The sequence below is a fragment of the Oreochromis niloticus genome, linkage group LG2 (assembly GCF_001858045.2).
Source record: "Oreochromis niloticus isolate F11D_XX linkage group LG2, O_niloticus_UMD_NMBU, whole genome shotgun sequence".
NCBI classification, from domain to species: Eukaryota; Metazoa; Chordata; class Actinopteri; order Cichliformes; family Cichlidae; genus Oreochromis; species Oreochromis niloticus.
This window is the reverse complement of record NC_031966.2, coordinates 25255193-25270557: the sequence shown is the minus strand read 5'-3', so window position 1 is coordinate 25270557 and position 15365 is coordinate 25255193. Positions and strand designations below refer to the sequence as shown.

At 39.1% G+C, this 15365-nt stretch overlaps 1 protein-coding gene across 3 annotated transcripts; it reads left to right on the top strand.

Moving 5' to 3' along the window:
* Nucleotides 1-25: 25 nt before the first annotated feature.
* On the top strand, nt 26-13691 carry hmgxb3 (HMG box domain containing 3). Of its 3 annotated transcripts, XM_005467765.4 has the most exons (22): nt 26-218; nt 1138-1181; nt 1271-1422; nt 1544-1718; nt 2754-3260; nt 3379-3486; nt 3597-3731; nt 3830-4044; nt 4822-4931; nt 5019-5099; nt 5300-5382; nt 5487-5594; nt 5712-5852; nt 6175-6482; nt 7169-7296; nt 8734-8865; nt 8978-9162; nt 9289-9511; nt 11116-11249; nt 11441-11560; nt 11792-12001; nt 12138-13691. In XM_005467765.4, exons 3-22 carry the CDS (start codon nt 1283-1285, stop codon nt 12729-12731), a joined length of 3837 nt encoding a protein of 1278 aa, XP_005467822.1. In that variant the 5' UTR covers nt 26-218; nt 1138-1181; nt 1271-1282; the 3' UTR covers nt 12732-13691. The 3 variants fall into 3 exon arrangements, with proteins under 3 accessions (XP_005467822.1, XP_005467823.1, XP_005467821.1); XM_005467766.4 differs by lacking the exon at nt 1138-1181 and having other exon boundaries at nt 3382-3486; XM_005467764.4 differs by lacking the exon at nt 1138-1181.
* Nucleotides 13692-15365: the final 1674 nt, after the last annotated feature.

The window sequence follows — 15365 nt, the reverse complement described above, 5'->3', positions numbered from 1 at the left end:
ATTGGTTAATGACCATGGCAACAAACCGCCATCTTTTTTTCATGAGACGACTAGCAACGAGGCTACTTTACAGCTTTACTGGCATCGTCAAATTCTTGATCTAATGTAAAGAACAGGCAACTCGTAGCATTCCTTAGCATAATAACACAATGCACGGACCTTTTCGGCGACTTCTAAACGTTGTTCAGAGTAGTTTGTAGTACCTTGGGCCGTCGTAGGTAAGACTTCAATAAGAAGGCATTTCATTGGATAACTGACTGACCGTGCGGGCAGTATTAACACACGCCATTAAACCTACCTTTAAAACGAGGAAGGAGCGGTGGTTTTTACATGTTTGTTTGGTTTAGTGTCTCTCTCCCTGAGCAATGTGGATGATAGTGCATGGCATTTTTGCAGCGATATATTCAAATAATAACCTTTGGTCACACTCCCGTACTTTTATTACTATTATTTTTTATTAGTTATAGCCTTTATGAGCACCTCTGCTTACCTCTCATCACCCGAGGAAAGGAGATGAAATAAACTTTATGTCAAAAGCACAGCAGTTACGCTGTAAAATTGTCATAGTGTTCAAACATTGTGCCCGCTATTGATTTGTGTCTTAGTTGCATGTTATTGCACACACGTAGAAAAACATATTCAGTATACACATCCAGTAATGCATACACTCTTATATATTGCACATATATTTATTACTCTCAGATTTAGCCATTCTTATATTTTGCTTGTTTTACGTTATTGTATTTTTACACAACTTTGTTGCTTGTGAAGCTCGCACACAAGAATTTCACTCGCATGTACTGTACCAGTGTACCTGCACGTGTGATGTGACAATAAAAGTGATTTGATTTGATTTGATTTGTGTTATTAGGCATGAAATAGCTAAGATGTGCAAACAATTTCATAAAAACAAATTTGCAAATTGTTTCCATTTTGAGCTTTAGAATTTACTGCATGTGAACGAGATATTGTATTCACTCGTCTAATGTGTGTTTTTGTCTGTTCTTATTGTTTGTGTTTTTATTTACAACTATATTTACTGCTCTCTTTGCAAGTTAACTACCAAATAAGATATCTTTATTCTCACTGAGACCTTTACTTGGTTAAATAAAGTCTAAATGCATTCTATCCATTTAGATTCTATTTTTGATGCTTCCCTTTTTGAAGTGAAGTGGAGATGGGTACGCTTTGACACAACACCCCTGCAATAAATTCCATCTTCTTGACAGTTCAAACATGGATCCCCTGCTGTGTGTCATTTTTGTCCTAGATCGTTGGAAACATGGACAAAGTGGAGCTTTTTGAGGTTGTTAAAGTGACAGAAGAGGTGGAGAGTGCCTACAGCCAAATGGAGGTGACATCCTTTAAAAAGAGGAAGAGCAAACCTCAAGATGACAGTGTGGAGAAACCTAAGAAGCCTAGGTAACATGAATAAAATGGTTTTCAACCCTTCTTTCATCACTGGCTGAGCTTCAAAGCATTAAAAATGTCTTAAAAAATATCATGTTCTAATTGTAGACTTGGAATGTGTTGTCTCCCTTAGGTCTGCCTATCTGCTATACTACTTTGATGTTCACCAGATTATGCAACTCGGAGTCTCTAATATGCCACAGTCTGAGATCAACAAGCGTATCAGTGAGAGCTGGAAACGACTCAGCGTAGCTGAGAAAAGCTACTACCTGGAAAAAGCCAAGTTGGAGAAGGAGGGCATAGATACAGTAAGCTGCAGTCTCAACTTTTTTTTTAATGAAAACAAACCAGCATATCGGATTAGCTGAAAGACCATATTATTTAAATCCATTAATCTGTAGATTAAACCTTCTTAAACACTTATGCTAGAATTCAAAACTGGTGCACTTTCACCTGGCAATATCAGTCTGTTACAAATAAATTAGAAAAATACTGTTATTCGTGTTCAGAGACCTGTTCTAGGTCTAACCCTGAACCTTTGAATTGAACCTCCTGAGTCTTTTGCGCATTTACAGAAGAGCTGATCAGACTTAGTTCAATAAATGGAAAAAAAAAAGAGATTTAATTTACATTTAAGACCTTCCTCAACAGTGTTTGACTATATTTCAAAGTGTGTATACATTCCTACATAGTGAACAATAGTGTCAGAACATTGAAAACTGTCTGCAGCCTTCATAAACTCAGGTATATAACCTTACTTTTGTTATATGTGGACATGCAGTCATCCTTAGAAGCATACAAGTCATTTCCAAGGTGACGACTTACTATGATCGTATAATATGATTTTATAAATATAATAGGAGGGCCCCATCACTGCAGCCAATCACATCATATCAATAGATATGAGAGAATATCATCATAAACACTTTTGTGGTTATAAGTGAAAAACATTTACCACTTCCTGTGGCTTCTCACTTGGAGTCAGTGCACAAAGATACTTGTCTGTGAGTGACAAATCTTTATTAACAAATTGTTTTTTTTTTAATGAAAAATCTGAAAAATCAGAATCTACAGATTTCTATTCTCTTTCAGACTCACTTTTAGTACCTGTTAATTCCTGTAACTTGACAGTAATAAGTATTTTTATCATAATAAATACTGTGCTAGTACAATCTCTAGTAGTAAATTAATCATTATTCCACAAAGTCAACCCAAGTCTTTTTAAAAACATTGCCACTGGTAGACAGGGATTAAAAAGCCCTTCCTCCAGTGAGATTAATTTATTTCCTTTGTCATGAATTCTTTTGGCCATAAAAACTTTCTCTATTGTGCTTTTTCCTCAGTCATCTCTTAGTCCCTCTAAAGATCTGCCAGGCTTCCGCAAAATCCTACCCAGAACCAGTTACTTTGTATTGTCCAAAGGCTGCTCCTCAAGTCTCCTGCCGGGAAGCTCTCAATCAGAGCTCAGCATTGAGTCTACGGAGAATCCATCTGAAAGTGGCTTGCCCTCAGTCTCCCTTATTCAGGAAACCCGGTTGACACCTCTAGGGTTGGCTGGTGAGGTTGAACTCTCTGAACACCCCATTGTTGTTGATGAAATAACAGGGGAAACAGCGGTAGTGTCTCCTGCCCTCCAAGGAATTCCACCCGCCTCTTCCTCCTCCTCTGTCTCACCCAAAGCAACAGCTTCTGGAGACTCCGGTGTCTCACAGGGCTCTGGTGACTTTGCAGCAAATGGGGTCATACTGAAAGGAAATGAGGCAAGAGCTGGCAGTAGTAGTTACAGTGCAGCGATGGTGCAGCAGACACAGGGGGACACCACACAGGTGGTGGCCATCATACCCACCCAGGTACGACCTAAATGTCCTCCATCTTCTGCCAGGTTGTAGACTGATATTCATTAACTTATATAATAACCTAATTTTAATAACAGCACATGTATTTTGCTTACTTCTTGCCTTACCCTAGAAGCTGCTGGAGCCCAAGTCTTTGGCAGCTGTGAGCTCTGTGGGCCCGGTGGTGATGGTCCCTGTTGGAGCCAGCATAGAGCAAAGTGCAAAACCTTCATATAAAATGGTAAGCATGCATATTTGTCAAATAAAGAAAAATCTTGTATCTGGAATAGTATAAATTTAATTTGAAGGACTTGAAAGACCTGAAGTTACATATTTTCCTCTTCTCGTCAGTCTGTGAAGACATATACTCGGAGAGGTCGAGGGAGGTGTCTGAATCCTGGCTGTTCATTTATCTACGTTACCCGCCACAAGCCACCAACATGCCCCGAGTGCGGGAGCCACTTGGGTGGTAAATGGATACCTGCTGTAAGTGTTAATGCAACCTAAGAAAAAATACATTAAAGTAAATTCACTATTTACTTGTGGTTCTAATCAGTTAGTTTTGGCTGCAATTTTCTTAATAGGCAAAAAAGCCACACAAGAAGCAACAAAACAAAGCTAATAAAAGCTGTCAGACCACACAACCAACAACTCAGAAGGTGGCCGCTGCTGTCAGCAAAATAAATACTACTGCAGGCAACAAAGAAGGCCAAGTTCTGAGGTGCACCAGAAAGCAGCGTGTTCGTTCAGCTGGAGTGCCACAAGAGGGCAGCAGCACCAAACAACCGGCTCAAACAAGGTGCGTGTCAATTCTGCAGATTATTACTGTCTGAGAGTTCACAAGGCCATTAAATCAGATATTAAGTGTGTTCGGTCTTTTAAAGAAGCAAGTTGATTACATGGTTTAAGTGGTGGTTATTTACAGATGGAAGCTTTTATGCTTTAGCTGCAGAAGGCATGCAGTATGAAAAGTACAATGCAAAAGTCTTGAGATTGCTTCTTGTAGTCTGTCATTTATATTTACATTTTTCTTCAATACTTTCTTTTAATGTTCAAAGTCATTTTGAGTATTAATTCTTAGGGCTTTCTGAAGGACTATCAACATTTTTCTTTAACTCACTTTAAAGGCCAATTGTGTACCTGACCATTTTTAGAGGATTTTAAAAAAATATTTGTTAAGCCATATAACAATAATATTAGAATATTGAAGCATAAAAATGCACTGAAATTAATTGAATATACCTTTATTTGTATATTTGTATATGTATGCCCGTATTTGTCATTTTCCTACCAAATGTCAAGAAATTCGAGGTGGCTCAATGCTTTTTCACAGCACTATATGTACATTAGTGGATTTGTTTATTTTGAAAAATGCACACTTATCTTGTTTTTCCTCTTTTCACTTACTGTACCTCCCTTAATAACAAGAACTGCCAAAAATGTGTGGAACAAAGGCCATTTTGAAAATGTGGATGAAGTTGAATTATACTCACTTCCTCTTTGTGCTGTTAAAACAGCTGCCTAGTGCCCTCTGTAGGCTGTATCTGACTTGACATACTTACTTTTTCATTTATAGACAAATGAAAGACAATCCTAAAAGTGCCTCAATCCAAGGCCAGGAAAAGAGCAGTACCACTGTGCAGAAGAGGCCTGTGAGGCCCATCCTCCCTGCCTGCTACAACACAGGTGAAATGAAACAGACCCAGCAGTAATGTTTTGGTGCCTGTGTTTAATCGGGCTCTCACAGCGTCAACATATGTGTTTGTCTTTTAGGTCGTGCTGTGTTTCAGATCATAACTGTTCCACCTGACAAAGAGAAATTTCAGTATTCACACAACAATAATTCACCGACTGGTAATGTTCATTTGACTGTATTTCTAATTATTCTTTATTCTGTGCAATTTCCACATTTGTGGCTTCTGTCTGATTTTATTAGGTTTGCTCTGTACTTATTCTTGACACATGCAGACCAATTTTATCATGAAGTGTCTAGATATGGCTGTATTTTCTGAGGTTTTAGCTCTCAGTTGATGTGGTTTTTTTTTTAACCACAGTGCCACCAGAGAGTTTCTCAGGTCTCAAACCCAGCACTTTAAAGCAGCTCGGCCAGGCTGTCCCAACAACCACAGCTAACCAGGTTAACACATACATACAGTTACATACAGACAGAAAACCCTCACACAGAACTGCAAAACAGCAGATTTAATCCTTCTTTCTAACTGTCTGCATGCATTTCCATAGGATTTTCCAGGCCCAGCGGACAGAAGCCAGCCCATGTCTTCTCTGACTGACAGGAGAGTGAATATCCTGTCAGTTGTGCCTTTCAAACAGCAAACAGTTTCCAGCTTTGTGAGTATCTTCCTTGCAGTTTATTCTGCTGTAATTGTGTACAAACCTGTACTTTTGTCCCTCTATGTTGCTTGTTTGTTGATATCTGGCTAATTTATTACTTCTTTATTCTTTAAGGATTTGGGACTGTCCACAGCACGAGGCAGGGGTCGGTGTAAGAACCCATCTTGCGACTATATTTATAAGAACAGGCACAAACCTGCAGTGTGCCCGAAATGTGGCTGCAAGCTGACCCAGAAGAATGCCAAGGCAACAAAGGTATACAAAACATTCCTTCCTCCAATTTTTCTCCAAAGTGCAGGTGCTGTAAGATCAGTTTCCAGCTGTTTCTTTGATCTTTTGCTGATTATTTCATGAAGCGTAGCAGTAGCTGGGATCCTTTAGAATGCATTGATTCTATTTTCTGTTACAGCTGTAACACTTTCGTTTACTTGTCTTCACTATAATCATTGCAGAAACTTTTAGCAACTTCTGAACACAAATGTATTAAATGCTTTACTTTTACTTTAAAACCAAATTTTTTGTATTTTTCAATACAGACCCATTTGTCTCCATTGATTTCTTAATTTCCCCTTTTCAGTCTGAGACTCTGCTGTATCCATACAATCCCCTTAGTCCTGCCCAAAAAGACATCCAGCGTCAAAATACGGTGCAGCTGCTGCGCACCTCTTTGCAGATTCCTGAGAGTGAGACTGAGCTTCAGGAAACATTAACCCTCATCCAGGAGCTCAACACTTTCCAGATTGTCTTTGTTCAAATGGCTGACCAGGAGCAGGAAAACAGCACTGAGGCAGAGACCATGCTTCAGTCTAGGTGGCCTCAGTACTACGAGTCAGCAGCTACTCACTGTGGCCTGTGTAACTACCCTCTCTTCAAAGGTGATCAGAGGTAAGAAGATGCATGACAAGATTAGTTTTTAAAACTTTAATATTCTCCCACCTTGATTATTGCAGTTCACTTTTCACGTGTCTCTCTCAGTCCTCCATACCTAACCCCACTTACGGCAGAACACAGCAGTAAGGCTGCTTACAAAAACTAGTCAGCAGTCACATATTACACCTATTCTCTGATCCCTTCATTGGCTTTCAGTGAATTTCAGAATCCACTTTAAAATTCTGGCCTCTGCTTAAATAGTAGAGCTTCTGAAACCTCATCACTGCAGCAGGCCTCTCCGATCCTCGAACCAGGGTCTCCTAACTGTCCCTCACTCTGGTTTTAAAAATAGATGTGATTGTTCTTTTGAGGTTGTTGCACCTGAACTGTGGATAAGCCTTCCACACTCATCAGGTCAACTGAATGTTACTGGTTTTAACTGCTGAAAAGCCATTTTTATAGGTTAGCTTTCCCTTAATCTTTTCCCCTTTGACTTTGACTATAATTTGCAGCTATTTGCGTGTATGTTGGAATGAGTGTCTGACCGTATATGGTTGATTTTGTTTCTGTGTAGTTATCGTCACTCTGTTGCTCTTATTCAAACTGTTAAGCATTTTGTAATTCTGTGTTTTGAAAAATGCTAAACAAAGTTATTATTATCATATCTGGTATCTTACATTATCTGTATCTGTACATTTTAGCACTGTTGCAGGACAGGAGAACTGCTGGCTGCTCACTGAAACTCTGATGCAGACAGTCTCTCTGCAGCTCAAGGTTTGTCTCAATGTTCAGTGTCTGGCCCTGCACAGCTTCACTGACCTTCATCCAGGTAAGCAGAGCCAATTGAAGGTGTATTGCACATATAATTATGGGATTTGTTTGATTTAAATAAAGATTCCTCGGGAGACTGGCTACCTTTTGTCTGCAGAAGCTCTTAGTAGGCACAAGCTGGCACATATATAGTAATGATCAGAAATATACATTCAGTTATCATAGGCATTAATGCCATGGTAATTTTAATTATTTATTTGAACTGTTCTTTTTCGAAGAAGTATTAGGTCTGAATTTATTCTGGATTTTCTCTAATCCACACAAGATCAAAAACATACACAGACTCATCTAAATCTTTTAATAAGTGGTGCTGTTTTTTAACGTGATGAGGCCAAAGCCTATTAAATTCTCGCTGGTGATCCCAAACAACATCAAAACTGGTTTTGAAAGGATAAAACAAGCTGACATTAGACTTCTGGAGTGGTATACCTAAAGCCCCAGCCTGAACCTTTTTTAAAATTTATGAACTAGCCTTATGCTTAAAATGCTTAAAACTTTTGACTCTGTGTGGATTAGAGAAAATTAAAAATAACTTCAATCCTATGCACCAGTTCTTGTTTTCTAAAGTCGTTAAAGATGTACGCTGCACAATCATTACACCCTGAAAAACAGCTAAAAAAATCAACAAAACCCCAAACTACCATGACATTTATGCCCTTGATGGCTGTATGTAAACTTCTGACAACATCTGTACATTTATAGGCTCATGCTCCCAATGTGACTTATCCAGTTTTTAGTACATTGTGCTTCTGTGATCCACTGGACAGAAAATAAGTTGGCAAAGTCTTCAGTTGTGATGGAAATTCCAGTGTTACCAAAACAGCAATGTTATTATGAGTAACTGTGGCTCTGTGAGACCAAAACAGTAAAACTAAGAAGGGTGCTGTGTTTCTGTTCGCTTAAAATGTTAGAAAAGACAGCAATCCACTACTTTTAGCCTTGCTACTCATCAGTTGCTCCTTTTTCAAAAAAGAAATTGGTGCTTGTTCAAACGTACCTGCCCTGGAATAGCTCATCTCCGAAAACTGCTCTTAAAGGTCAGCTTCTGCAGTAAAATGTTGCATTTACCAGTTGCAGTCATTATTTCACTGATTGGTTAAAAGCCTTTTATATAGCATATAAGATTCCAGTGAATGCAAATCTATCAGTATTTTCAAAAACTGTTGTCATCGTCTTTTAGCTCCATACTAACCTTTAATAATGGAGGACGGGTTAACGTTTCAACCTGCCTCGTTATGGTCAAAGTGTCAGATGGGGTACATGCTGATGACTTCTGGCTGACCATGGAGAAACAATATTTCCCTTGTGTAGTCATGCCAACAGCATTGAGTGGATATAAACAGCTCTTACTGAGGAAGCTTTTTTATAAGGTGTGGTTTGGCCTGTAGCCATATTCTCTGGAATCAAGTTGATGAATCTTTCTTTATTCTAACAGGTCTGTTCAACATTGGGAACAGACTGCTGGTGAGCATTGACCTCTTTCTGAAGATCAGGGCCAGCATCAAACTAGGCCAGTCGCCCTCTCAGGCAGCCAAGACTATATTAGACCACGTCCCCAGTCATCCTGGTAAAATCCTGTATTACACTCAGCATTCATTGCTTCTGCTACTTTGTAACAGTCTGCTTTTTTAAAAAATGGCTTTGACAGTCTGTTTTCTCCTTTTGCTTTTGGCCCCCAGTCCATTCTCTTAATCCAGATGAATCATCTCAAATTCAAGATCTTCTCCTGAGCGGCTTCTGGGCCTTTGAGTGTCTTACTGTACGAGATTACAACGATATGATCTGTGGCATTTGCGGCGTTGCTCCAAAGATAGAAATTGCACAGAGACACACAAACAATGTCCTGGAGCTCAAGAATGTAGAAGTAAGAGTTTGGTGATAAAAACTGTCATTAATGCCACATAATTTTCATTTTAGCAATGGCTGCTTTGTTTGGATATGTGTTTGACTGTGTGCTCTTTTGTTGTGTCCTCTTGTGACCTCGCTGCAGTTTACCTGGCCTGAGTTTTCAGTGTCAGATGAGGTACATGTGGATGACTTCTGGCTGACCATGGAGAGTGAGGCTATTGAGCAAGCAGCTTTCCCCACAGACATCCCTATCACACGGGTAGATGCTTCCATAATTGCTCCCTTCATTCCCCCTTTGATGAGGAGCCCCACTGTTATCAACACAGAGAAGGACAAGGTCCTGCCACACCCTGAGCAGTCCTCGGGTATGTTCTTTCTGTAAATTACTGCTGATTTTCATCTCTGCATGCATAAATCATTTTTATTAAATGGTGACCGATGTTCCAGTGATTAATTAATCAAGCAAGTATAATAGAGATTTTTAAGGCTAAAAGAACATAAATGCATAATAGTGTTTAAAAAGAAAAAAAAAACAGTTTTGTAGTGAACACATGTCACATGACCATTCACGTGCAGTGTGTGTGCGTGAGATGCTGTAAACAGGAAACGGAGGATTAAAGAAATACTAAAAGTGAGGTTAGGGATTTCTTTACTCAGACTGGTGATAACATGGAAATGTTACTGAACCACAGGGGCGGCGGGAGAACAGGTAACAGGTATTAGAGCAGTATCCACTGCTAGAAGAAGTCATTGCGATGAAAAAGCAAAACTATGAAATCTCACAGGTAGCCTAGCCATAATATTTGAGCTTAATATACCCTCACTGGCCGCTTTATTAGATATACTGATTCAACTGGTCATTAATACAAATGTCTAAACCAATCATATGATAGCAACTTGATGCATTTAAGCATGTAGACGTGGCCAAGACAACCTGCTGAAGTTCAAACACATCATTAGAATTATGATTTAAGTGACTTTTTATGGGGCATTGTTGCCACGTGGGGTGGTCTGAGTATTTTACAAACTGGTGATGTACTGGGATTTTCCCAAACAACAGCATCTTACAGAGATGGTTTAGAGAGAATAATTTGAAGAAGAGGAAAAATCCAGCTCACAGCAGTTCTCTGGGTGATAATTCCTTGTTAATGCCAGAGGACAGAGGAGAATGGTTTCACCGCTTTGAAATCATAGGAAGGCAACAGTGACTTAAAAAGCCACTAATTTACAACCAAGGTATGCAGAAGAGCATCTCTGAATGCACAGCATGCTGATTCTTGAAGCAGATGGGCCACCTTAGTAAAAGAGCACATAGTTGTCACGCCTGTTAGTTAACAACAGGAAACCAAGGTTACAATTGATGAGTCTCGATTTTTGCTGCCACATTGAGATGTTAGGGTGAGAATCTGGAATAAACAGCATGGAAGGATGGATTCATCCAGTGTACCCATCTTCTGATGTATAGCACACCATTTCACAAAGCTCAAATCATCTTAAACATCTTTATTGAACATAACAGTGAGTTCACTGCACTCAAATGGCCTCTGCAGTCGAAAGATCTCAGTGTGGTAGAGCACCTCTGGGATGTGGTGGAACCGGAGAGTCACATCATTTAAGTGCAGCAACTGTGCGATCCTGTCATGTTAGTATGGACTTAAATCCCTGAGGAATGTTTCCAGCACTTTGTTGAATCTGTCACCGTTTGGACAGTAAAGTCCAACCCTGTACTAGGAAAATGTATCTAATAAAGTGACTAGTGACGTATATCACTGAGTAGACAACAAGGTTGTCTGCATCATCATTTCGGAAAGTCTCAGGCAGCATTTGCAAAAGTTTATGTTTTAAAATGTTGGAGTGGTGTGGATCTGACAGGTAAAAGAAATATATGTTAACTTGCTTTAAGATGAAAACACATTGGAGTAGGGATGTAGCCATATTTTAAGACAGCAGTGTTCATCATGTTCTTCAGGAGATCCATCGGTTTTGGTACGCCTCATTCACGACAGTCAGCTGAGACTCGACAAGATTGAAGATCACACTGAGGACGAGTTGAGAAAAGTGCTGGACTGCTGTGGGGCAAACATCGCCCCAGGTACCACCAAGGTACGTGTGTGTCACTTTTTCCTATTATAGAACTGTAACTGTAACTAAATTTACTACTTACGAAGCAAAATCTTCAAAAATCTGTTTTTCTTGATCATTAATTTGGTTTCTTAATTCGTTCATTTTCTCATATTTGTGTGAGAGTTTGTATTAATAAAACCCTGCTTTCTGTCTCCATTTGAATGAATTAGAATGAGCTGCTGGCATCTCTGTTCTCCTTGTACGCAGTCGTTCATAACGGCCTCTCCACTGCCCCACAACCCCCTGCACACCTCACTGCTGGCAAGCTGTCCAAAGTCTGCCCCCACAAGGTAAAAACAGCAGCCCTTTCATTGTTATCCAGATGTGTCAAAACAAATAAATTCAATGGATCAACTTGTATGACATCTAATGTAGTGATTTAACATTTTCAAGGTCCAATTGCAAGTATCATTCACTGCAAACACACCAAAGTATTTTAAACAAGTAACAAACGAAAGCACAAAAGTGATTTTACACACTTTAAAAAGTATAATTGTTTTCTCTGTGATGCCTGTGCCCAGGTCATGTGTGCTTCTAAGTACTTGGTGAAAGGAGAGACGGCTCGTGACCACGTTGATCTGCTGCTGTCATCTCGCTACTGGCCTCCAGTCTATGTTTGTGACTGTGCTCGTCAGGTGGCCCTTTGCACTGACCTGCAGTACCCACAGCTGGCAAAACAGATGTGGGGGAGAAATCAAGGCTGCTTCTCTGACCCTTTTGAAAAACCAGTGGTGTGTGATTCCAGTGTTTAGTGTGATTGAAATAAGCAATGAATAAGCTGTTATTATAGCAGTTTGAATTAAAAGTTAAGAGCTAAACACTCAGTGTGCTGCCTTCCTCAAACAAACTGTCCTTTGTCTTCTTTAGCTCGTGTCATGTGCGGAGCTCCAGGACCAGCTGTACAGTGCTGACCTGTCCTCAGGAGCAGAGAACCACCAGGTCCACCCCATCACCAAGTCTTCCTCCTGCTGGCTGGTTCATCCTCCACGGGAAACCCAGAAGCCTGCTGCTCCAGAACATCATTCTATGGTCATCTGCAAAGACCTCGAGCCTTATGTTAGCCTGATAGCTGAGATAGAGATGGAGAAGGGCGAGGAAGATGACAAGAGTGCTCCGGATAAAGAACAGTCAGATACATTGAAGAGTGACTCCACAGAAAGTTCTTCTACCGTTCCTTCTGTGAGCCGTGCACTGAAACAACCTATAGTTTTCAACAACACAGCTTATTATTACCTGTACAACCGTCTGGTGGATTTTCTCACTAGCAGGGACATCGTGAGCCAGCAGATCAGTGAAGTTGTGAAGGCCTGCCAACCTGGAGAGGTCGTGATCAGGGATTCTCTGTACCGACTGGGAGTGGCGCAGATAAAAACAGATGGAGAGGGAGATGAAGGAAGTGGGGTGGAGGGACAGGCACAGGAGGAAGGAATGGAGACGTTTGAGGTTGTTCTGGATGAATAAGATAATTTGGCTTAGAAAGCGAGATACATGAGCAAGCAGGCAGGGAGGTGGACTGAATGTATAATGGCTGCAAAAATTTAGAAACATGCAAGTGCTGCTAGTGATTGTAGGGTTAACCCTGACAATGGTAGTATTTTTAAGATGGTCATCATGTATCAAGTTGTTGAAACAGTTTTAGAGATGTTTAAGTGTGAGAACAAGTAGATCAGATTGATGGTAATGAAATGTCAAAGCTGTCCTTCTCAGCTGACTAAAGGAATGTAACCTATGTATATATATTTTTTTAGCAACAGGAAATAAAGACTGAAAAAAGAACAGAACATATATGTAATGTATGTAAGTAACCTTGAGTCCTGCTCATACATCAGTGCTTTCCTCTGACTGAAAGAATGTAAGCAGGATTTTGTTCACTCAGCTACGACTTCAAACATGAATGTAAATATTTAGCTTTGAATTATATGGTATATTTATAACCCTTTGGCGTTCCTGCTTTACATTTTTACACTCTTACCTCTCAACTGCCACCCGCTGCCTTTTGGACTGATGTTTATGTTGGGAAGCGATTATAAAATGTTGATTGTAATATATGATAATGTGGTGATATACCCTTGTTAGTAGTTTTTGCTTTAATTTGTGCCACACTGAATGAGTTGGGTTGACTCAAGTGAAGCAGCCAGCCTTTAAAGAAACAGCTGCATAAAAGATATGTAATATATCTATCTATGTGAAGTATTTGTTTTTTCATTTTTTCTGGTGTTGATAAAGATAACGTAGACTTTGCCTGGCAGTTAAAATGAACAATGGATGAACAGAACCTCTGTGGAAGTATTGGGGCTGCAGAGTTGTTAGTAGGGACACCTGTTGATCAAGTGGCACCGAAGCAACCGTGTATAGTGGTAATATGCAAAAGTAGTCTGTAAATTAAACTGCCTGTGTCACAAATAAATATAAAGAAATCAATGGCTTTGCAGCTTTTCTGGGACAGAATTTAAACGTATAAATAACATGTGTATAAACTGATAAACTTAGACTTGACAACAGGAAATCTAAAACTTTGTAACGGTTTAATGTCTGCTACTGCAAATCTGTTGTCTGTGAAGTTTCCTTACTCAGTTCTACATCAAAGCCACCCACAAGCAACACTGACGTTCAGAATTACAAGCAGTTATCACATGAAAGAGGCTGCAAGCATCAGGATGGTTTTTGAAGTCCCACAAAGGTAAAAGAAGTGAAACAGCTCCAGGATATAGTTTCTGACATCATTCATTACTCGAGGAAATGAAGAGAGGTTTGCAAGTAAGGAAATTACTAATTAAGTTATTAATTTAGTCAATTTTGGGTGTACTTTGGGAATTAATTAATTAATTAATATATAATTATGATTAATTAATAGATAATTAGATTAGAATAGATGTGATGGGAAAAAAGCAAGTTTCTGTTGTTTTTTTGCTGTATGTCAACACAGTGGATTTTTAATCAAATAATAAGTATACAATTAGACTGCAATTGTTCAGCTTTAATTGAAGGGGTTTATAAAAGTTGTGAATTAACTTGAAAGTCGTTTAATTTAATCTATTTAATTTATTTATTTAGGACAGTGCATGTTAATGAACATAAATGTAAATTTGTAGTGAATAACTACCTGAAGTCTAGAACCCGTGGACATCAACAAATTCTGTCTTCTCCCTTGAGATGATTTGCCTTCAGGTTTGTCTTCAGTAACTGAATAGATGCTCTGTACTAACCCAAACGTTACAACAATTCTGTCACTAGTTAGCTAACATAAACTAATTTAAATCTATTAGCCGCAACAACCAACCAACCCACCCAGTGGCATAATGTTTTATACAGGCATAAGAAGGCGCTACACATGCTCCAAATCTTAAACTTTAACCACTTAAGCACTTCTTAAATCCACTGTCACGACAGTGTTAAAACTATTTCAGTTTTTGAGAGCAGCGCTCCACTATGGAAATCAGCCTTTACATGTCTAGTGTTTCATGTCCTCTTTAACATTAGAAAAAGAAGTTCAACCATACGTATCTTTTTCTGCATGATAAAGAAATGCTGCTGAAGTAAATGAACTCCATCAGCATGACTCTTTGGAGTTAAATTGTAAGAAATAAATGTATAAAATTACAGAAGAAAGATTTTGTTAAATCACAGAAAATGTCCATTTTTTTTAAAATTATGGATTCATTAAAAAAACACACGCATTTCGGTAGAATTTAGGGGAAAAAATGAACTTTTCTGTCATTTCCTTTATTATCTATTACAAAATTACTTTAATGTAATATGAGGAAGTTGGAATAAGCCATGAGGAAGTTTTTTTATGAATATCCAAAGCTGTAATAGATATTGCATATACATAAATATAGCTAGAAGTCCAAAATTAATGCCTTCCCTCACATTTTCCAAAGTTATCCAGTGGGCTAGATCGGAGCCTTTGCTGGGCCGATTCTGGCCCCAGGAACTTATGTTTGACACCCCTGGTATAGCCTGACCTTTACTGTCTTTTTAAAAAATGTACATTCATTTAATTTAATTTTTATTTATTTATTTTTTTAGCAGCAAGGTGCTGATGATCAGATGCACCTGATTCACCTCATTAGCATTAGTGTGAGCACTTCTATA